The sequence below is a fragment of the Diceros bicornis genome, chromosome 3 (assembly GCF_020826845.1).
Source record: "Diceros bicornis minor isolate mBicDic1 chromosome 3, mDicBic1.mat.cur, whole genome shotgun sequence".
NCBI classification, from domain to species: domain Eukaryota; kingdom Metazoa; phylum Chordata; class Mammalia; order Perissodactyla; family Rhinocerotidae; genus Diceros; species Diceros bicornis.
In genome coordinates, this window is record NC_080742.1 from 51159317 (window position 1) to 51180622 (window position 21306).

General features: G+C 39.8%; 1 protein-coding gene and 1 long non-coding RNA gene across 2 annotated transcripts in view; both read left to right on the plus strand.

Moving 5' to 3' along the window:
* Positions 1-19188, plus strand: part of NFE2L3 (NFE2 like bZIP transcription factor 3) — a 33311-nt gene extending 14123 nt beyond the window's left edge. Inside the window, exons 2-4 of the mRNA XM_058527384.1 lie at positions 8777-8956; positions 15188-15271; positions 16051-19188. Coding sequence (XP_058383367.1) covers positions 8777-8956; positions 15188-15271; positions 16051-17313 — 1527 coding nt within the window. The 3' untranslated portion in view covers positions 17314-19188. The remainder of the gene's footprint in view (positions 1-8776; positions 8957-15187; positions 15272-16050) is intronic.
* Positions 81-4231, plus strand: LOC131395542 (uncharacterized). Its single transcript, XR_009216369.1, has 2 exons — positions 81-2725; positions 3892-4231. It is a non-coding gene; the product is annotated as an uncharacterized LOC131395542 (long non-coding RNA).
* Positions 19189-21306: the final 2118 nt, after the last annotated feature.

Consider the following 21306-nt stretch of genomic DNA (forward strand, 5'->3'; position numbering starts at 1 on the left):
AAGTCACAGTGCTATACCATCACTTCCACCTTACCCTCTTTGTTAGGAGCAATTCACTAAGTCCAGTCCCTACTCAAGGGGAGAAGAATTAAGCTTTACCTCTTGAAGAAAAGAGGGTCAAATAATTTGTGGACATATTAAATCACATTGATGTTCAATATCTACTTCTACTTTTTAAAAATACCCTTCAAAAATAAAAATAGATCTTCCTACTACCAAATCCACAAATATATTCTTGCATCCACTTTCTACTCCTTAATCTTGAAATAAAGACTTTATTTTTCCGTCTTTCAAACTTAATCCTGTCACCTGTACTTTGGAGTCTATCTATTACCTTCTAAAGGACCTTGCTTTGCTGTTATCCTGTCTCCTAAGTCATTCCCTTACAAACATACTCTAGTATCTCATCATCAAAACAAAACACTGCTCTGACGCATTTCTCCACTCACTTCATAGCCAGAATTCTTGAAAGAATCATCTGTACGTTCTTTCCAATTTGTCATCCCCCATTTACTCTTCAACACAGTATCATTTGGCTTCTACGCTAAATTGATTTTTCGAAGGCCACCAACAGCTTTCTTATTGCCAAATCCAATGGATACTTTTCTGTCCTTACCTTGTGCAACTTCCAAGCAGCATTCAACACAATTAACCACTCCATTCTTGAAACACTTGGATTCTGAGACATTGCTCTCCCCCCACACCTCACTTCCTGTCCTCCTCAGTCTCTTTGCTGGCTTCTCTGCCTGACCTGCAGGATGCAGTTCCTCAAGCCCAGGTGCTGAGCCCCTTCTCCTTACTTTGTCCTCTTGCTGGAATCTCATTAGTTCTCGTGGATTCTTTTTTTATGTTGATGTGTTCCCAGTTTATACCTTCAGTTCTAACACAATAAATTTCACATTCTCATCTCGTCAGTGTAATGGATATTTCTACTTGACTTTTCACATCTCAAATTTAACTTATCCAAAATGGAAGAACTCCCTCTGTTTCCCCTTTAAACTGTTGTCTCTGTAACTATCCATCAAGTTCTTCAAACCAGAACTCTAGGAGTCATTCTTCATTCTTCCCTTTCCTCTCCCTCCCATTTCATCAGTCCATCTATTCTTCCATAGTATGTCATGATTCTTCCACTTCTCTGTCTGGTACCACCACCTTTTCCCAGACTGTGATCTACTCTCAAATTATGGCAATAGCCTCCTAACTGGTCTCCCCACTTCCACTCTTGCATTTTTGCAGACTGGATGGGAGGAGGTGAGTAAAATGGATCTTATCCTACTTCCGATCAATAAGAAAAAGACTAACACTCCAAAAGAAAAATGGACAAAGGCCACAAAGAGTTCACAGAAAAGGAAATACAAATGCTTTTAACTTGTGCAAGATGTTCAATCTCACTCATAATAAAGAAATATAAATTAAAATTACAGTGAGATACCAGTTTTCATCTATCAGATTGGCACTTTTGTCCATTGTTGGTAGGAATGTAAATTATCACAAACATTTTTGAAGGGCTATTGGGTAAAATCCATCAAATAAAAAAAAGGACATATCTATTGACCCAGCATAAAGTCTAGAAATTTATTCTGCTTGCACGTGTGTGCAAAGAAGTATGTATGAGGACGTTTTAATATTGTTTGTTAAAAGATTGGAAACAACTAAATATCCATCATTAAGAAGCTGATTAAATACATTACAGTAACAGTCGAACGAGTACATTGGATACTCTCTCTGTCTTGAATGCGTTCCTCTCCTCTTTTCATACAACTCTTCCTATTTCTTCAGATCTCGCTAAAATATCACCTCCTCTTCGCGGCCTTCCCTTTACTCTTTCTAAAGTAGGTCTCCTTTTTCTTCTCTCCTTCACTTGCCATAACTTGCAGTTATTTTGTTAGTTCACTTGTATTTTTGGCTCCCTCTCCCTGTGGAATGGAAGCTCTGAAGGGGCAGTCTGAATGTATTTTTTCACTACTGTATCCCCAGTATCTAGTGTAGTTTTTGGCACTTAGTATGTATTGATTGAATGAATGACTAAAAAAATGATTGACGGTTGAATCTCAAATAAAAGTCCACATGTCATCCTCATTGGAGAAACATTAAATGCATTCCTATTAAATTCATGAGCAAGATAAGAACGTCAGGTGTAACGACGTGATTTAAATATATGTTTGGTCCTCATCCCCCTTCCTCGCCCAGAGCTGCCAAAACTCTTGGAATTTCCTAAGCATTCAGAGCACTGGGAGCATCTTTTGTTATAATATTTCGTCTTTTGTCCTCAGTTCCTGAAAGAGCTCCAGACCCATAAAGGTAAAAGGAGTGTCTTGTTATGTATAACAAGGGCCTTTCAACCACACCTGAGTTATGTTAATGAGGTGACTTTTGGAAAGCCCTTAAGGATGGGGGCTGGTTGCCAGGGAAACCAACCATGTGATTAGAAGGTTGGAACTTTCAGCCCCACCTCCCAGACCCCTGAGGAAGCAAAGCCACTGGAGGTTGAATTCAGTCACCAGTGGCTGGTGATTTAATCAATGGTGCTTATGTAATGAAGCCTCCATAAAAACACAGGACTAGGTTCAGAGAGCTTCTAGGTTGGTGAAGGTGTGGAGGTGCTGGAAGAGCGGCGCGCCCAGAGAGGGCATGGAAGCCCCACGCCCCTTCCCACATACCTTGCTCTGTGCATCTGGTTGTTCCTGAGTTGCATCCTTTTATAAAAAAATGGTAATCTAGTAAGGTAAAATGTTTTCCTGAGATCTGTGAGCTGCTCTAGCAAATTAGTCAGAGAGGGTTGTGGGAACCTTCAATTTATAGCCAGTTGGTTGGAAGCACAGGTGACAACCTGGACTTGCAATTGGCATTGGCATCGGTGGGGGGGTGGGGGGGCAGTCTTGTCATACTGAGCCCTTAATCTGTGGGATCTGACACTATCCCACGTAGACTGTGTCAGAACTGAGTTAAATTATAAGATACCTAGGTGGTGTTGCAGAATTGCTTGGTGTGTGGAAACCCCACACATCAGGTGTCGGAAGTGAAGTAGTGTTGTAGAGTTGTTTTTTTTGTTTGTTTTTGTTTTTGGTGAGGAAGATCAGCCCTGAGCTAACATCCATGCCAATCCTTCTCTTTTTACTGAGGAAGACTGGCCCTGGGCTAACATCTGTGCCCATCTTCCTCCACTTTATATGGGACGCTGCCACAGCATGGCCTGACAAGCGGTGCATTGGTGTGCGCCTGGATCTGAACCGGGCAGCCAGCAGCGGAGCACGTGCACTTAACCCCTACGCCCTGGGGCTGGCCCCTGTAGTAGAGTATTGAGAGTAGAGACAGTGTTTTCCTTTACATCAGGTGTCACCATTAGTATTGAACATTACTCTGGAAGCATAACCAAAGCAATTAGACAAGAAAATGAAATATGAAGTTTAAATGTTGGTGAAACCGGGAAACAGTTAACCATTGATGATTAAGCAGCTAGTAACTATGGGGGATCAGAATTGGCCCCCTCCACTAACTAACCAAAGGAGTGTGGGATGGGAGGCCTGCCCCCAGAACAGGCCATTACCATAGATATCTCTGGCATCTGGGTGGGTCTGTGCTAAGCCCTGTCTTAAAAGCCCTTTATAAAAACATTTACATTTGTAAAGAAAATCTCCATTTGTAAAGGTATCTTCTTCCCTGTACCAGGAGGCAGGGGGGGATGGCCTTACCTAGAAACTTATCAGAACAGAAGATGAGGACTTAAATCTGCATGATAAACTTACCCATTGTTAACTGTGCTGTTTAGGTAATATGCTATCTTGACTCCCACTAGGTTCCTATAAGTAACATCCCCCTGGAGCTGGGGTCACCATGGTAATGGGTGTTTGAGTTGTTTTTTTCAGGAATTGAACCCCTTGTCCACTTCAGGCCAGATTATGAGACCACCAACCCATCAACTGTGCCCACGCAGACAAGTATCCGATAAGCGACCTTTTCACTGCAAGAGGTTGGAACTCCACCCTCAGGGCATGCTAAAGCCGCCATTCTGTGAACGTGCTTCCTATGAAGAGGCATGAAGCCTGACTACGGTTGCACAGATCATCAATTACCTCATCTCTCCTCACCTCCAATCATTTCAGACCACCTTGCCCCCACCCCATAAATATCCCTGAGGCCCTATTTTCCAGGAAGCAGATTTGAGATTCATTCTCCTGTATCCATACTTGGCTGCCTTGTGATTAAACCCTTTCTCTCTGCAATCTCATCATCTCAGTGTCTGGCTTTCTGGGCAGTGGGCAAAAACAGACCTGGTGCGGTAACAATGCAAAAGAAGTTGTTGTTAGTGCCTTTGGGTTGACTAACTCCTAGCGATCCTGTGTACAGCAGGGTAGAACCCTGCACGGGTTTTTTGCCCCATCCTCTCACCTTGTGGTGCTGTATCAAACAGTGCTCTGCTACTTATTCACAGGGTTTTCATGGCTAATATTTTTGGAAGTGGGTGGGTGTCCAGCTCCTTCTTCCTAGTCTGTCCTAGTCTGAAAGCTCCGCTGAAACCTGTCCACCATAGGTGACCCTGCTGGTATTTGAAATACTGGTGGCATAGCTTTCAGCATCACAGCAACACACAGCCACCACAGTATGACAACCAACAGACAGGTGGTGTGGTTCCCTGACCAGGAAATGAACCAGGGCTGCTGTGGTGAGAGTGCCAAGTCTTGACTAGACCAGGGCTGGCTGGGAAGGAAGAGATGAAAATAATTATTAAAGCAATTGATATGACTATACAGTTTGGAGGGAAAATACAGATTAACAGAAAATTGAATGGAAGAATAGTTCTAGGTCAACCCATTGCTGTTGCTTTGGCCAGAAATATTTTGCTATGTAGGGATTTTTTTAGGGTAACTTTTTAGTTAGATATAATTTTAAACTTAAAAAAAGTTGCAAGAATAGTAAATTTTCTTTACTCAGATTTACCTATTTACAATTTACCTCATTTGACTTATAATCATATTTATCTCTAAATATACATATATAATTCTTTTTGTTCTGAAACATTTAAGAGTGAATTGAAGCCATTGTGTCCCTCAATACTCAAATACTTGAGTGTATATTTCCTAAGAATAATGATTTTTTTATATAGCCAATTATCAAGATCAGGAAATTTAACATGAATCTAAGACTATTATCTAATCTACTATCCATATTCAAATTTTACCTATTGCCCCAGTAACGTTCTATATAACTACTTTTTCCCCTAGGTCAGCATCTAACCCAGGATCACACATTGCATTTAGTTGTCAAGTCTCTTAGTCACTTTAATCTGGAAAAGTTCCTCGGTCTTGGTATTTCTTGACCCTTAGATTTTGAAAGAGTATCAATCAGTTATTTTGTAAAATGGCCCCCAATTTTTATTTTCCTGATGTTTCCTCATGGGTCATTGAGATTATGAATTTTGGGCAAGAATACCACAGAATTGGTAATATGTCCTTCTCCATATCATGTCAGGAGGCACCTCACGTTGGTTTATCTCCATATTGTGATGACAGATTGGTCCACATGGGGTAGACGGTGTTTGCCAGGTTTCTCCTGTAGTGTTTTTTTTTTCTTACTAATTAAAAAGTAATCTGTGGAGTGATACTTTGAGACTATTTAAATATCTTGTTTCTCATCAAACTTGGACTCCCTAGTTTTAGCATCCATGGATGAATTTCTAACTCCATTGTTCTCCTGTATTAGCTGCATTCTACTGTAAGGAAGAGATTTCCTTTTTCCTTCATTTACTTGTTTGTATTCAAATGGACTCATTGATTCTTTTATTTTAACTGATTTTTTTAATGAGTAATGATCCATTATTATATGGTAGGATTTTTAACCTCATTTCTGATTCTTGCAATATGTGAGTTGTGGTCATACAGAATTGCTACCTTCAATTCTTTCTTAAGTTTTTAGGCAGGCCATCCTACATATTTTTGATACCAGACTCTTATGCACTCTAAAAGTATTCCCCACAAAAAAAACCTTCCCAGACTAAAGTTTATTTGATCAGTTTCCTTATGGGCTTGATCTAGTCTTGTATTAGCCAACTGTTTCCTCTGTCATTGTTTATTTATGTAAACATTATAGATAACATAGTCTTATGTTTGCAAGTTCATGTGTGTGTCCATGTGTGTTGCATTAACTCACATATTACAGATTAACTAAGGAGACCTTGGTTCATGGTTCTAAAGTAGATCATGTGATTTAGAAATTGCAAGCTTCTGTGCCCACCAACAGCAAATTTATAAACAAAGTTAGCTGCCTCAGGAATCCATAATTTTGAATTTTTTTTTTTAATTTTATTTATTTTTTTGCCCCCAAAGCCCCAGTAGATCGTTGTATGTCATAGCTGCACATCCTTCTGGTTGCTGTATGTGGGACACGGCCTTAGCATGGCTGGAGAAGCAGTGCGTCAGTGCGCGCCTGGGATCCGAACTCGGGCCGCCAGCAGCGGAGCTTGCCCACCTAACCGCTAGCCCACGGGGCCGGCCCTGAATTTTTTTAACTTCAGGTTTAACAAAAGAAATCTTGCCTTGGCAAAAGGTAGAGCTAAGAGTGATGACCAGTCACCTTTTTATTCTTTCCCCATATTTAAGATAGTAATCAGCATTGTAGCCAGAATCCTTTGTATGGGGAAGAGCAAGACTATGGCATCTCACCCATCAGAAGTCAGATCCCCATCAAAGTCTTAGGATGTTGTGTCTAGGAGTTCATCTATTCAACAAATATCTATTAAAGATCTACTATGTGTCAAGCTCTGGGGTAGGCAGTGGGCATATAGCAGGAACCAAGCAGACAGTCCCTGCCTCAAGAAACTAGCATTCTAGTGGGATAGATAGACAACAAATAAATGTGATCGTATATCAGCTGGTACTAAATGCTATGGAAAAAAAATAAAGCAAGATGAGGGAGTTAGATATTGATGGGAGAGGTCGTTTTTTTTTAATAGAGAGTGCTTAAGAAAGAAAAGTGAGATAGTAATATTTAAATAGGGACCTGAAGGGGTGGGGGTGAGAGGGAGGTGAACAGAGGGAGAGCCTTATAAGCAGCAGGAACAGCAAATACTGAACAGCAAATCCTGGCCAGAAGGTGGGAGGGTGCTTGTTGTGTCTGAGCCTGAGCCTTGGGGCACTGCCATGTTTAGAGATGGTGAAGATGAAGAATCAGCAAAAGAGAAGTAGTCTGTGAGGTAGGAGAGGAAAGAGAAAAGGTACTTGGATGCCAGGTGAAGAACTTGTTTCCAGGAGGAGGGAGTAACTAAGTGAAATGTTGCTGATAGGTCAAGTAGGATGAGGACAGAGAACTGTCCAACTTGGGAGATCCCGATGAGCTGCGTCAGTGGAGTGGTGGGGACAAAATCCTCATTGGAATAGGTTCAAGAGAGAATACAGAGTCCAGATGACTCTTGGAGGATTATGTTCTAAAAGGGAGCAAAAAAATGGGATGGAATCTAAAGAGTAATATGGGACCAAGGGAGGGATTTTTAAAGATGGGAGGTATTATTGTATATTAGTAGGCTGAAGGGAATTATCCAATATACAGGAAATAATTGTTGATGCAGAAAAGAGGGTAGATTAGCAGAAGCAGTATCCTTGAGCACACAGCAGAGTTGTGTGCAGAGACGGATTGAAGTAGGAACAAGACCAGCATCCACAGTGTCAGGAGGGAGGCTGAGTATGTCATCGAGTTAGCACCGTCAACAGAGAAGCAGGTAAAACCAAGCAGGCCACTAGCACATCAGCTTCCTTTTTCCGCTCTTGCCTTGATTTCTCTCCTTGCTTCTGGCATCTGTAGATTTCCATTTCTTTGACCTTCATTTTTTTTTTTTTTTTTTTTTTTGGTTAACATTTCTGTGGTTTAGAGTGGGGGGACGTGGTGCGGTGTGCTATCCTTGAGTTAGTCCAATGTGCTGTGTTGCTGGAAGAGAAATTAAAAATAGATCCTTTGAAAGAGTTTAAGAAGCCTTGATGTTATGTTAGAGAAGAAAAAAATACAGAGAGCTTTTAATATCAAAATTGAAAGTATCAGTATTACAGTGTATGTTAAATGGTAACTATTTGAATGTTTAGAAGAATTCTCTAGCCTTTTAATTATTTAAGTCTCCTCAGTTAAAGGAAATTAAAAAGTGGAAGGACTCATCTGGGTAAATAAGCATAGTTGAAAATATCTCTAGAGATGTTAGTTTAAGCTTTGTTGTTAACTCTTTTGTTCAAAATAAAAAAATATATTTACCTTTTTCCTGATTGTAAAAGAAATACATGTTTGTGGTAAAATATTCAAACAGTACAGAAATGTATACAGTGAAGTCAACTCTTTTTACCCACCCTGCCCCAACCCATCCCACCTTTCAGAGACAACCACAATTAATACTTTGTAATAAGTTTCCAGATTTTTCTATGTATATTTGATTAGTATTTGCTTCCAACTTAGCTGTTTGATCTCTTTTCAACAGAAAACTAAATAAAAACTGCCTGCTGTTTAATCAAATTTGCAAATATTTTAAACTTAAGGGTTTATAAATGCATATAATTTGAATTATGCAAATTAGAACACCCTGTCTCAGAGGGACTTCTTAAGAAGTACAGGACACAAAACTGACCTTGGTTTCAGAATTAAATGTTTCTTTGATATTGAAATAATGAAATGCCAGTCTTAACTTTTAACTCATGGGTTTTCATGATCACTGGGCAGTAAGGACAATGCAGTTTTAAAGATTGTTTGACTTATTTGATGAAATATGTATTTCTACTTAGCACATTTTTGGGTACTTTTATAGGAAAATGAGGTACTAAGAGAGAGGCATGAAGCTGTGGATCACAGTTCTCAGCATGAGGAAAATGAGCACAGAGTGTCAGCCCAGAAGGAGAAATCACTGCAGCAGAAGAATGAAGATGAAGATAAAATAGCAGATAAACCTGACTGGGAGGCAGAAAAGACCACTGAATCTAGAAATGAGGTGAGCATGCCAGAATATCCTAGCCTTACTAACATTTTGGCTTTAATGTAGATTGTGTGTGTGTGTGTGTGTGTGTGTGTGTGTGTGTGTGTGTGTGTGAGGAAGATCAGCCCTGAGTTAACATCTGATGCCAATCCTCCTCTTTTTTCTGAGGAACACTGGCCCTGAGCCAACATCTGTGCCCATCTTCCTCCACTTTATATGGGACGCCGCCACAGCATGACTCGACAAGCAGTGTGTCGGTGTGCGCCCGGGATCTGAACCAGCGAACCCCGGGCCACCGCAGCGGAGTGCGCGCATCTAACCACTTGTGCCACCGGGCTGGCCCTAATGTAGATTTTATGGCTTTGACAGTTTGTGTTACAAATGAATTTTGCATATAAGTACTCTACTATAAGCAAATCTGATATATGAAAATAGATATTTCTTTTAAATTGTGGGAGTGGTTATTTGATTTACAAAAGAATCAGCCGATAGAATGAGTTTTTTCTGGTTAAACTCACCTCCAAGAAGTTGCTAGCCGGTTTTGTTAGTTGTGTTTGCCATGGCAAGGGATAAAGAAATGGCTGGCACCCTGAACCCAGGAATCCTCAACCAGCTACCCACAGAGACAGCCAGGTTGGCTAAGTCTGGGAGAGCAAGCCAGAGGACGCTACAGGCAAATCACCCTCAATACCACCTGGGGCTTGGGCTCCAATCCTTGCTTAGTCTCCTGGCGGACCATGCTGAATCGGCAGCCAGGAGCCCATTTTGTACCTCTGGCCAGACCCACTGGGACAGCCTCCTTGGCTCCTCTATGTCTAACCACACTCTTGAGTGGTGAGAGAGGTATAGAAAGATGAACTCCAGGAGCCAGGCTGAAGGGATGGATTCTTCCTGCAGCTGTGCTTCTCCCTTCTTTTATTTGGGCCATACTCTGGTTTCTACTCAGCCCTGCTGAGGTCCTAGCCCACAACCCTGGCAAACAGATGCTCCAAAGACCTTTAACCAGGAGGAGTTGGGGCTGTGCCTTGAACACCCTTAGAGGGTAGAGAGTACCATGCCTTGGCCCTTCTCAGACAGCCCATCATCACTGTACCGTTGTCATGTAACATTACACGGAACATTACATGATCGATGGAGTGAAATCAGAAAACTGCTTTGCTGCCTTTGCCCACTCACCCCTTCCAGCCTGTTCTAACCTGTTCTAGGGGAACTAGTTCTTCCCTACACCTTGGGTGAAATCTAGGGAAGGCCTTATAACTTCAAGATTATCAGATTAAAATCTCTCTGGTCAGTGTAATTCTCAAAAACTCTGAACTGAAATTCAGCTTCTCCCCTCCTCCTGTCTCATCTGCTGCAGCAGCCTCAAAGGCTGGCTTAAGTGGAAAAGGGAGTGTGTGGCCTTGTTCTCTATTTCTCCAAGTCTTCCTCCTTTGCTCAGTAGGCTGTCTTCTCTGGGGCTGAGGGTGTGGTGGGTGGTAATGTTCAGGAAAGGTGTTACTTGACTGGCACCGATCTGACACTGGTTTCCCTTGACTGTAGGATGTATTTAAAACTACTTGTCAGATGGGCACTTTGATTTCATAGGTTCTTTGGAGACTCTTTCCCCACAGCTGGGAGTCGTTCATTTGCCCTTCTCTTGACAAGGACAGATGCACCTCCACCTCCAGGTAGCCTTTAGGAGTCCTTCCTGCATTTTCAGTGGCATATACCTCACCTGTCCAGGCGGCCCTCTCAACCACATGCTGGCTCTCCAGCAGCTGTTCCTGGAAACATGACCCTCTTCCCCCTTCGTCAGTCCAATCACTTCCCTAACTGCAGCCCTTGCTTGGCCTCTTGCCCTTTTATATTTCTCAGGCAAGCTCTGGACACTCTTCTACTGTGTTCCCCAAACTGCAGAGAACACACACTACGTTTCTAAGTGGTCTCCTTGAGTCCCTTTTTGCTAGTCTTCTGGTGAGGGGGTGGGGGGCTCACCCCAAGGAACCCTCCCATTTTCACTCCCTAGCCTCTGAGGCTTCAGAACCCTTTTATAACCTTCAATGGAGGGAGGGCCCCATTGCAGCTTCTCATTCCACTTGGAAATGCATAAGTGTCTGCACCTGTCTGTGCTTTTACCCCCTGGCATTCTCCCTAGACCTTGGCTTTCCTCATAACTCATGGACCCTTGGTGTGGCTTTACCCCATGCACTCCCCTCCCCCGACCCCACACACCATACTATCACATCAATGCCAGTGGACTTTTATATTAACAAAATACTAAATACTAAATACTACTATTTATTTTGAAGGAGACATTTCAGCCCCCTTTCCTGAGTACCTCACAGTCATCTTTTTTGAGGGAGATATTTTTATCACCGTCTACCACTTCATTGTATATAGATTTACGCTATTGGTTCATTTTTCTTCTGGGTATGTCTTTGCCTTTACTCCCTCACTGGGCTTCCCAGAAAAGCAGGAACTGTATTTTCTACTTCTTTGAATTACTTGTAGTAACTAACTCACTGCTAGACACATAGTAGGCACTCATTAAGTACTAAGGAAGAGATAGATAAAGTAGGGAGCTTCCTTGGAGAATTTAAAATATAATTTGAATTAGGACAAACATCAGTTTGGACAAAACTTCAGAAACACATCAATCACTCAAAGCAAGGGATCTGTGCCTTAATTCATAATTATCAGGCTTGGCTCCTCATTTTGTACCTCCATGTTCCTGGCCTGTGTCAGTCTTGTTTAGTTAGCATTTACACATTTTTGTGTTCTGCAAATTACACATTTGGCGCTTCTGACAATATCTGTCTGCTCTTTTACTGAGCTGTTACTTAGTAGGTGCTCTTACAGTTTGTTGAAGTAAAGAAAGCAGAAATGGGTTGTGTGTGATCACAGTGAATCACTGGCATTTATTTCCATTCTTTGGGTGACAACCATGGAAGACTATGTAGGATGACTGACATAATTTGCTCCTTAACAGTGACATCTTCTAGCCCCACTGGAGTCCTACACTTAGACTACCGGATATTAATGAAGAAAAATACGCAGTATATGTAGGTTAACTGGTCTGAAGACATTTTCTTCTCACTAAAGACGAGTTTATATTAATGTTTAATCTTTTAAAAGATATGTCTTATAAATTTAAATCTGTGTCCACCGTATTCTTTGAATATTCCTAGTGATCTCTGTTCAAAATGCAATGAATTCTTCACCCAAAACAGAACTGTATGTTCACATTTTATGTGAAGACTTAGGAAGGAGAATTATGAGTCTGACTTAAGACAACAGAAAAGGCCTATTTCCTGGCAATCTAAATTGAGCTTAAAGTATGGAATACGTTTCATGGATTAACTGTGAAAATGGCTTAGTTCATTTTATTTTTATTTATTTATTTATTTTTTTGTGAGGAAGATCAGCCCTGCGCTAACATCTGCCAATCCTCCTCTTTTTGCTGAGGAAGACTGGCCGTGGGCTAACATCCATGCCCATCTTTCTCCACTTTATATGGGATGCTGCCACAGCATGGCTTGCCAAGCGGTGCGTCAGTGCGCGCGTGGGATCCGAACCCGCGAACCCCAGGCCGCCACAGCGGAGCGCACGCACCCAACCACTTGCGCCACCGGGCAGGCCCCTTAGTTGTCCATTTTTCTGCAAGATCTGTACCTAGCTGAACAGATAAAATTAAGCAATTAGATTTAGAAATGGATTAACTAAGTTCTATGAAACCAAATGCCTCAAAATTGTTCTGAATAATTTCTTAAGTGTGGTAGACAGAACTCTGTTGCATAGACTTCAAACAGAATGCTGTTCACAGATTAGGCCCTCAAATAGAAGGCACATGCTGAAGAGAAGTAAATGAAGGGATTTTTAACAGAGGTGAGAGCAGGTTTAAGGGAAACACCAAGGAATAGGAAGGCTCCCAGGGACCAGCAACAACATGAAGCCATTACCACCATCAGGACAGAAGGGAACCTGGGGAGAAATAGAGCTCAGTGAGAACTGGAATTGATGCGACACTCAGCAGAAGCTGTCGTCTCTAAGGCATTCTATCGTTCCTCCCACCTCCTATCTCTTGCCTCTGTCTTCTGTGGACCCAATCAGAGGAATGGATTGGTAGGGCTTAGCCCCTCCACCTGCCATCTCCTGGGGCACTGGAGAGGAGGAAACAGGCAAAAGGTTTAATGAAACACATATTTGACTAGCCAGAAGGATCACTCTATAATTCATTTTAAGCAGAATCATCTTCATACCCTTAACTTCTGTGTTCTAAATACTTTTTCTACAAATAATGTTATTTATCCACTATTATGGATTGTTTTCACAGGAATACAGATTTGTGCAGATGTTATCCATTCTCATACACTTGTGACCATCAGCAAATTTTGGTCAATGGTTGGCCAAGACTAATGAATCAAATTTGGGGTCATTAATAGAACACTTCTGGAATTTCATAAGAAATTAGGAATCATTTTAAATAATTCATTTGGTGAAGAAGTCCACTATCCACTAAGAACGTGTAACTTACCAGTGAAAGAAAAGCAGGAAATCTTATCACTTTAGCTTAAGTAGTCCTGTAGCATCCATAGGCAAAGAAAGCCTTGTGGCTTTGTATTATGGGCCTTGAAAACATGGCTTTATGGAACCCAAGGTATTTGGTTCTATAGAAAAAGAAACCAAGTATTTGTACACAGCTACTCCTCAGTGCAGCTGGTCTGAATCTTCAAAAAAGGAAACCCTGAAGTAAAAAGTTAGGGCTGGGAGTGATGCACAGCACAAGTCAGGAATGTGAACCAGCTAGCACGTAAAGATACCCCCTATGACACACCAAAAGTAAATCTTGGATAAAACATCATGGATAGTACTTTTAAGTGTATGGCAGAACTCAAAAGCAAGAAAGAGATTCTACAGATATAAGAAACAAAGAGGAAACTGAAATCCAGAATTTAAGATTAATCAGGCACCAAAGCTGAAGAGCCCCAAGGAGGAATTGGATCCAGATGTCATGACAGAGACTGGGGTTGAATGGATGGGAAATGAGGTGTCAAGCCCATACCTAGGGGTACCTGAGTTCCCTGCTTAAAGCTCAGAACATTTAAAGGCTCTTCTGTTCAGGAAATGGGGACTAGGACAATTATAGCTACCAGCTAGTAGACATAGCAAGGAAGCTGTCTATCCACCCTTTAGAAACCAGAACCCCAAAGCCAGATGTAGAGTCTGAATCCACAGTACCATCACAATCAGGAATCTTGAGACAAGAAAGCAAGGTCTAGAAAATGATATAAAAACCGGTACTTGCAGAGGGAAACATAGAACTGCCTTATAGTTAGTTTGGTAACCCTTGTTATGTGGGATTCCTACAGAAATAGCTCCCAAGAAAGATGAGCTTACTTTTAAATATAAAAGAAAATTGAGACAGTGATAGAATGAGAAAAATCTAAATTATTTCTAACAGGAGTCCTAGGAGAGACTAGGAAGTATCAAGAAGCAGTATTTAAGGAGTTTGTGGCAAAATATTTCCAAAATTAAAATGATCTTGACTCAGATTAAAGGAGTACAGAGTCCCAAGCAGAGTAAATAAAATCCAGTCCCAGATATATCAAAGTGAAATAGCAGGACAAAAAAGACTTAAGGAAAAAAAATTTTAATAACTGGAAAAAAAGATTGGCTATAAAATGACTGATAGCAAACATGAATAGTAACATATGCCATGAGACAAAGTACTGAGGGAAAACATTAAACCTGATCTTACCAGATAAATTGTCACTTAAGCATGAAGGCAAAATAATTACAGGTTACAAAAAACTAGAGAGTAGAGCTTCTCTAAAAAGAACTATCCAAGGAGTTATTTCAACAAGAAAGAAACTAAACCCTGAAGGCAGAAGATGAAGCACTGATGAGTCAAGAAGTTGGTAAAACATTTTGGTAAATCTAAGTATGTATTTAAAGTTACATAATTTTGTAACCAATTTGGAGGGTCACTGTTGAAGGGCAAAATAAGGTGGAACCGAAAATTCTAGCCAAAAGTTATATGGAAGATGGTTAGGGGAGGAATTGGGGTGGAGTTTGGAGTTAAGGTTTTTAAGGATAATAAAACATTGAGTACTAAAAAGAATTGAATGTAAAAATTCCAAAATAAGGATAAAAATCCAGCATGGAGATACGACCTGGTTATCCTTTCAAAATTAAGCCTAAAGCCCCAGGCAGCCAATTCAGTCTTTTAATTTAAATTAATGATGCATGCACCTTGTGTTTTTCTAGAGACATCTAAATGGAACAGACACATCTTTCTCTCTGGAAGACTTATTTCAGTTGCTTTCATCACAGCCTGAAAATTCACTGGAGGTAATTGGAACTTTGGCTTTTATCCTTGCAGGAAAGTATCTGCACTGACTTCTCTGAATAAATATAACTTTACCTGGATGACATAATTTAAATACTTATGTAAATATCTAGTATGTTGTTACTTAAACACAGATTTAGGATTACTTTTTATAGAAAACTTCAACTTTGGAGAATTAACAGAATATGTATACTGTTCCTCCTTCCAAATAATAACAGATATAATCAAATTATATAATTCATATTGAATCAAAATGGCAGTAAGCATTTGACAAACTAAGGCATAGCTTTATTTTTCTGGTAGCACTTGTCTCTTGATTGTACTTTATAATGCTGGTCTGATTTGCTTAAAAAGAAAAAAAAGACACCCCACCCCCGACCCCCAATCCCCTTGCAGACTACTTCACTATAGCTGTTATTACCCATGACCCTCCACAATGTTGCCAATAGCTAGGATGAGAATTGCATCTTATAAAGCAGTAAGTTACAGTAAGACGTTAGATTTAAAAACAAGGCCTTTTATACTACTAACCTTATCAACTTTTTAAAATTTCCATGATACTCAAAGAATAAATCTTCCAAGTATAGCATATTCCAATTTGGGCTCACATCACATATTATATTGCCTATACTAGTGAACTAGGGAAAGTTATTCATGGCCAACAGCATATTCCTGTTTGTGGACAGGAACTGACTAAAGTGAGGAAAGAAATGTTGTATTAGATACTAGAAGTGCTGTTGAAATAGGGTTTTATTTAAAGTGTTCTCCTTTCCTTTTTCAGGGCATCTCACTGGGAGATATTCCTCTTCCAGGAAATATCAACGATGGCATGACTTCCTCAGCACGGTATAACGTAAATCTTAGCCAGGCTGTAAGTCATGATGTGAATCTCCATGAGGCCATGTTGCTGTGTCCTGACAATACATTTAGAAGAGATCAAGTAGCAAGGACTTCACAGCCACAGGAACCATTTCTGCAGTTAAATTCTCATACCACCAATTCTGAACGGGCCCTTCCTGGAACTAACTTGTCAGCATTTCTTCCATTTGTTGACAATCAGATGAGGAATCTAACAAGCGAAGACTTTTTACATGACCTCGATATAAACATATTTGATGAGATAAATTTAATGTCTTGGGCCACAGAAGAAGGTTTTGATGCAATGGAAGCTTCTCAGCTTTTTGAAAAACCAGATTCTGATTCTGGGCTTTCCTTAAATTCAAGCCACAATAGCACCTCTGTCACCAAGTCTAATACCTCTCACTCTGTGTGTGAAGGTGCCACAGGTTATAGTGACTTTGAATCTCTTTCCCACCATGACTTAGAAGGGGCTGTGGGAGGCTGCTACCCAGAGCCCAGTAAGTTTTGTCCCATGGGTCATAGGAGTTTTCATGGGGACCTTGCATTTCAACATGTATTTCATAACCACACTTACCACTTACAGCCAAGCGCTCTAGAATCCAATTCTGAACCTTTTTCACGGCATGGAAAGCCACAGAAATTGAGTAGGTACCTCAATGACACAGACAAAAATTTAAGCCGTGATGAACGGCGTGCCAAAGCTCTGCATATTCCTTTTTCTGTAGATGAAATTGTCCGCATGCCTGTTGATTCTTTCAACAGCATGCTAAGCAGATACTATCTGACAGACTTACAAGTGTCGCTCATCCGTGATATTAGACGAAGAGGGAAAAATAAAGTTGCTGCTCAGAACTGTCGTAGGCGCAAACTGGACATAATCTTGAACCTAGAAGACGATGTATGTAACTTGCAAGCAAAGAAGGAAACCCTAAAGAGAGAGCAAGCCCAGTGTAACAAAGCTATTAACATAATGAAACAGAAACTGCACCACCTTTATCATGATGTTTTTAGTAGGTTAAGAGATGATGAAGGTAGGCCAGTCAATCCAAACCAATATGCTCTTCAATGCAGCCGCGATGGAAGTGTTTTGATTGTACCCAAGGAAGTGGTGACCTCAGGCCACAAAAAGGAAAACCAAAAGAGAAAGAGGAAAAGAGAAGAAATTGAAGATGGAGTCCGTTAATATGCATAAAGCAGTAATGTTCAGAAACTGAGGTTCAACTCAAGTGTTACATCTTTTAAGTACTCCTACTTTAATCATTCAGTTAAAGCTATGAAGCTTACATGGACAAAGATTTGGGACTTGAAGATCAGACTTGTAGGAAATTTGGGGGAAACCACTTTTCATGAAGCTCTACTACTGCATTACATGCATGATTCATAAGTAGTATGTACAAAGAATAAGGTAAGGTGACATGAAAACTAAGATGGTCACTTTAAAGAGAGCAAACACTGGATATAATTATCTTAAAATGTTATTTTTTATGACTTGAAATGCAAAGTAGCCTTAACCTTTTCATTTAGTTTGTTAGCACTGAAGTATAGTGAGCTTTCCCAAAGGTATTTTACTTTCTTATGAATACTTATAAATTATAACTTTTTCTGTGCAAATAAATTTTATATATAAAAAGTTAACTTTTCCCTTTTATACAGAAATTCTAAGCAAATTTACTTGGGGTATTTTTCCTCCAAAATACTAGCAAATAGGACAGCGCAGTATTTATTTTTAAAATTTGCACAAATTGATCCAACTCAAGCCATACTGAAGTCAACATACATTATATGAAATAAAACCAAGGTGCCAAAAACAAAAATGGGGCTTTAAAATATTAGGGAGCTAGAACTCCCTGGCAGTAAGGCCAGCCTGTAAGAGATGGTCTCACATCTACAACACTGATGTCTCAAAAACTCATGGAGCTTAATGTGAAAACATTACAAGCCATACAGGAACACACAAGAACAAACCAACAGTAAGGAAACCGTTAGTAGATGAGCACAGACTTGACAACCAAAGAACTGGAAATACTGGAACCATATGACAGATTTTTAAATGCTGAACAGTAGCAAAAAAGATAAGTATTTGTTAAAAACAAGACAATAGGAAACCAGAAGGTTTGAAAACATAAAACATAAAAACAGTCAGTCCTAGAATTTAAAATGAAACCTCAATGAATTTACTGGAATAAACAAGAAATTTTTGAAGATAGTTGCCCCAGGCTGTGAAGGTTGGTGAACAATCAACGTGAATACTGTTAGTTTGATTTCAAAATTTGGAGAATCGAACTTGTCAGATCTTATTTCTGCCATAAGAATCATTTCCTACATAGAATATCAGAAGTCAAGGTATTATCTTGGGTTACAGAAATAGTATTTATACAGTCTAGATTTTTACAATCAATTTTTTTCCATTTTATATTGGGCCTAGGCATTTCTTTCAAGCCCTAGATCTCACCAGTAAACTGCTTCTAGATACATCACTCTTCTCACCAGTTTTGTACAGTGATCACACACACAGGTTGGCTTTTTGCAAGGGAATACACCTCAAATGTCTTAATTTTTGGTATTCAGATTTATAGCTTCAGGGCACATCACCACAAATTATTTCAAGTCTACAACATGAAAATCTACAGTACCAATTTACTTGTAGGTTTCAAAACTGCCAAGCAATCCTATTCCAGGGCCTACTTGTCAGACTTGGCATTTTTCTCCCCAAATCCCTAAAAATATTAATACCGCAATGAAATATAGCATCAAATGGGCAAGAAAAAAAGACCTGTAGTGGAGAGCTGGGACTCAAAACATTCACAGTAACTGAAGCTGAAACTATAAACAATTAGTAAGGTATTTGGTGCATTGAAACCCACACAATGAATCAAACTTGCAACAGCCAGTTGATGATCTCATTTACCGTGGGCTAGCTGACAAGGATCACCTCACAGGACAAAAATCACAATGCATTCAGGGCAAGTAGACGTAAGCTGCTTACTCCATCATTGATACTCCAGTTTTAGCACTTAAAAAATCTCACACCAAGATTTCAGTCTAAACTCCCTGTTTACAGATTACCCAAAGTGTGATTAAACTGTTTTGCTAATTCAGTAGTCTTAGCGTGCAGCTTATATGTGAAGTTGAGGAATACGTGGAGTGTTATGAGAAAACAAGAAACCTATTTAGCTTCCGATTTTAGGAATGGATCATTTTCAAAAGGTCAAGTTCTAATTTAAACTGTATGCATTTTACTGAGAATAACCACTGAATAATCTGTTCACTTAGGCCTCTAAATTTAGGCCTCTTAACCCATTCCTTACAGTGTCATCCATCTTCAGTTAATCTGAACTAGACAGTGACACACAGTTAAGACTTCATTGAGAAACAGTTCCATCAAAATCAGGTTTAAGGGGGTAAGTATTTGGTATAGGGTTTAAAAACAGAAAACAAACCTCAAGGGAACCAGAAAGAACTAGAGAATTAAGATCAGTAATGTTTGCTCATTCATCTAGTAGTTCGTATAATTAGCCCTTGACTTCTTTTGAAGTTTTCTGGTAGGCACCCTGAATTTAGTGGCTTGGCCCAAACCTACATTCCATTTTGAATTGGTCCCAACATAAAGCTAGTCTTACCCTCCTTACCTATGGAAAATATTATTATTCCTGGAATGATTCCTCCAGCATCATAAAATTTGTTGAAAAATTAAGAGTTAAAAGTGAAATGCAGTCATACAGCCAGATGATCAGTCTCCTTTGTCCTCTTCCTACTAAAACCTTCACATTTCCTTTTGGTAGCTATCAACAGGCCATGCTGAACATCCTCACAGGTGAGATTAGCATGTTGGACAACATATATAACCCCAACCAATGTGTGCTTAACAAGAACATCTAGGTGTTTGGATTCCCTCTCAAGGCTGCTCAGCACTGACCTTTAGAATATAGCAGTCAGAAGTCATTTCAATTTCCACAGATCTAAGCCCCAGGACAAAATGTCAGCCTATGGTGCCTATAAATCATTTGAATATGTTTAAAGTGTACTTTCATATAAGCAGTTGGATCAGTTTCCCCCCCCCCCATCATCTTCAAAGAACTGAATTTGCTGCTTTCTTGGGTAATCCACTCACTTCACTGGTTTGACCAGTTAACAAAAAAAGAAACGAAAAACCAACACAATAACTAACAAGAGCATTAGTTGCAGCACTAAATAGTGTGGCATTATAATTGTATGGGGTCACATTAGTTCCAAACCTTAAAGATCACTTATTTAAATAAAAGAGTCAAGAATATACATGTACTTCAGATATACTGAGATTAGTGATGTTTTCTACCTTCTGCAAAAGCACATATCCACACACTTCTGAATTAACAATTATTACTAAAGAACTGAGACATGATTCTTTTAAAGCCTCCCTAAATTAGCTCTCAATACTTTAAATCTTTAAACCTTTAGTACACCAGTTAGAATCACTTTTGGTCCAATTTACCTCATATTCACACACCAAATTGGGCTGTTGAAAACATTACATGCAGGAGAGGAAGATCAAGTTTCATCAACTCTCACAAAAAAGAAAACACTCCAGTGTGGGAGCCAGACCCCCAAGATGGCTCCCAATGATGCTTGCTTCTTGACAATCATGCAAGTTAAACATTCCCACATTGCTGACCATTAGAATACAAGACAGTGTGACTTTATCTAAACATTGGTCATATTTTGAGGCGCTTCTTGTTGCTCTTGGGATAGCTCACTAAGGGGGAAGGAAATAGCTACCAGTTCCACCCCAGTCAGCAGGGTATTCTGGATGCAAATTTTCCAGTTCCAATCACCATTTTCCCTGACTGCAACCTTGAGCTTCAGCCAGAATCACACAACTAAGTTTCTTGTTAACCCACAAATAACTGTGTGAAGGAACAAGTTTATTGTTGCTCTAAACTGCTAAGTATTGACCTAATGTGTTATGCAGCAGTAACAGTTAAGCCTGCGAAGAAAATATAACTTCCTATACTAACGGAAGTTATTTCCCTTAGAACACCCTACAGTTACACAAAACTACCTAAAATCTCCATTTCTAAAAAAAATTAACAGTTCAGTATACAACATACACACATGGGAAAAATGCCTATGTTGAATATTTAAGCCAGTTTATTTCTGCTTATTATGCATTATTGAATTTTATCCCTGTTATTTGTGC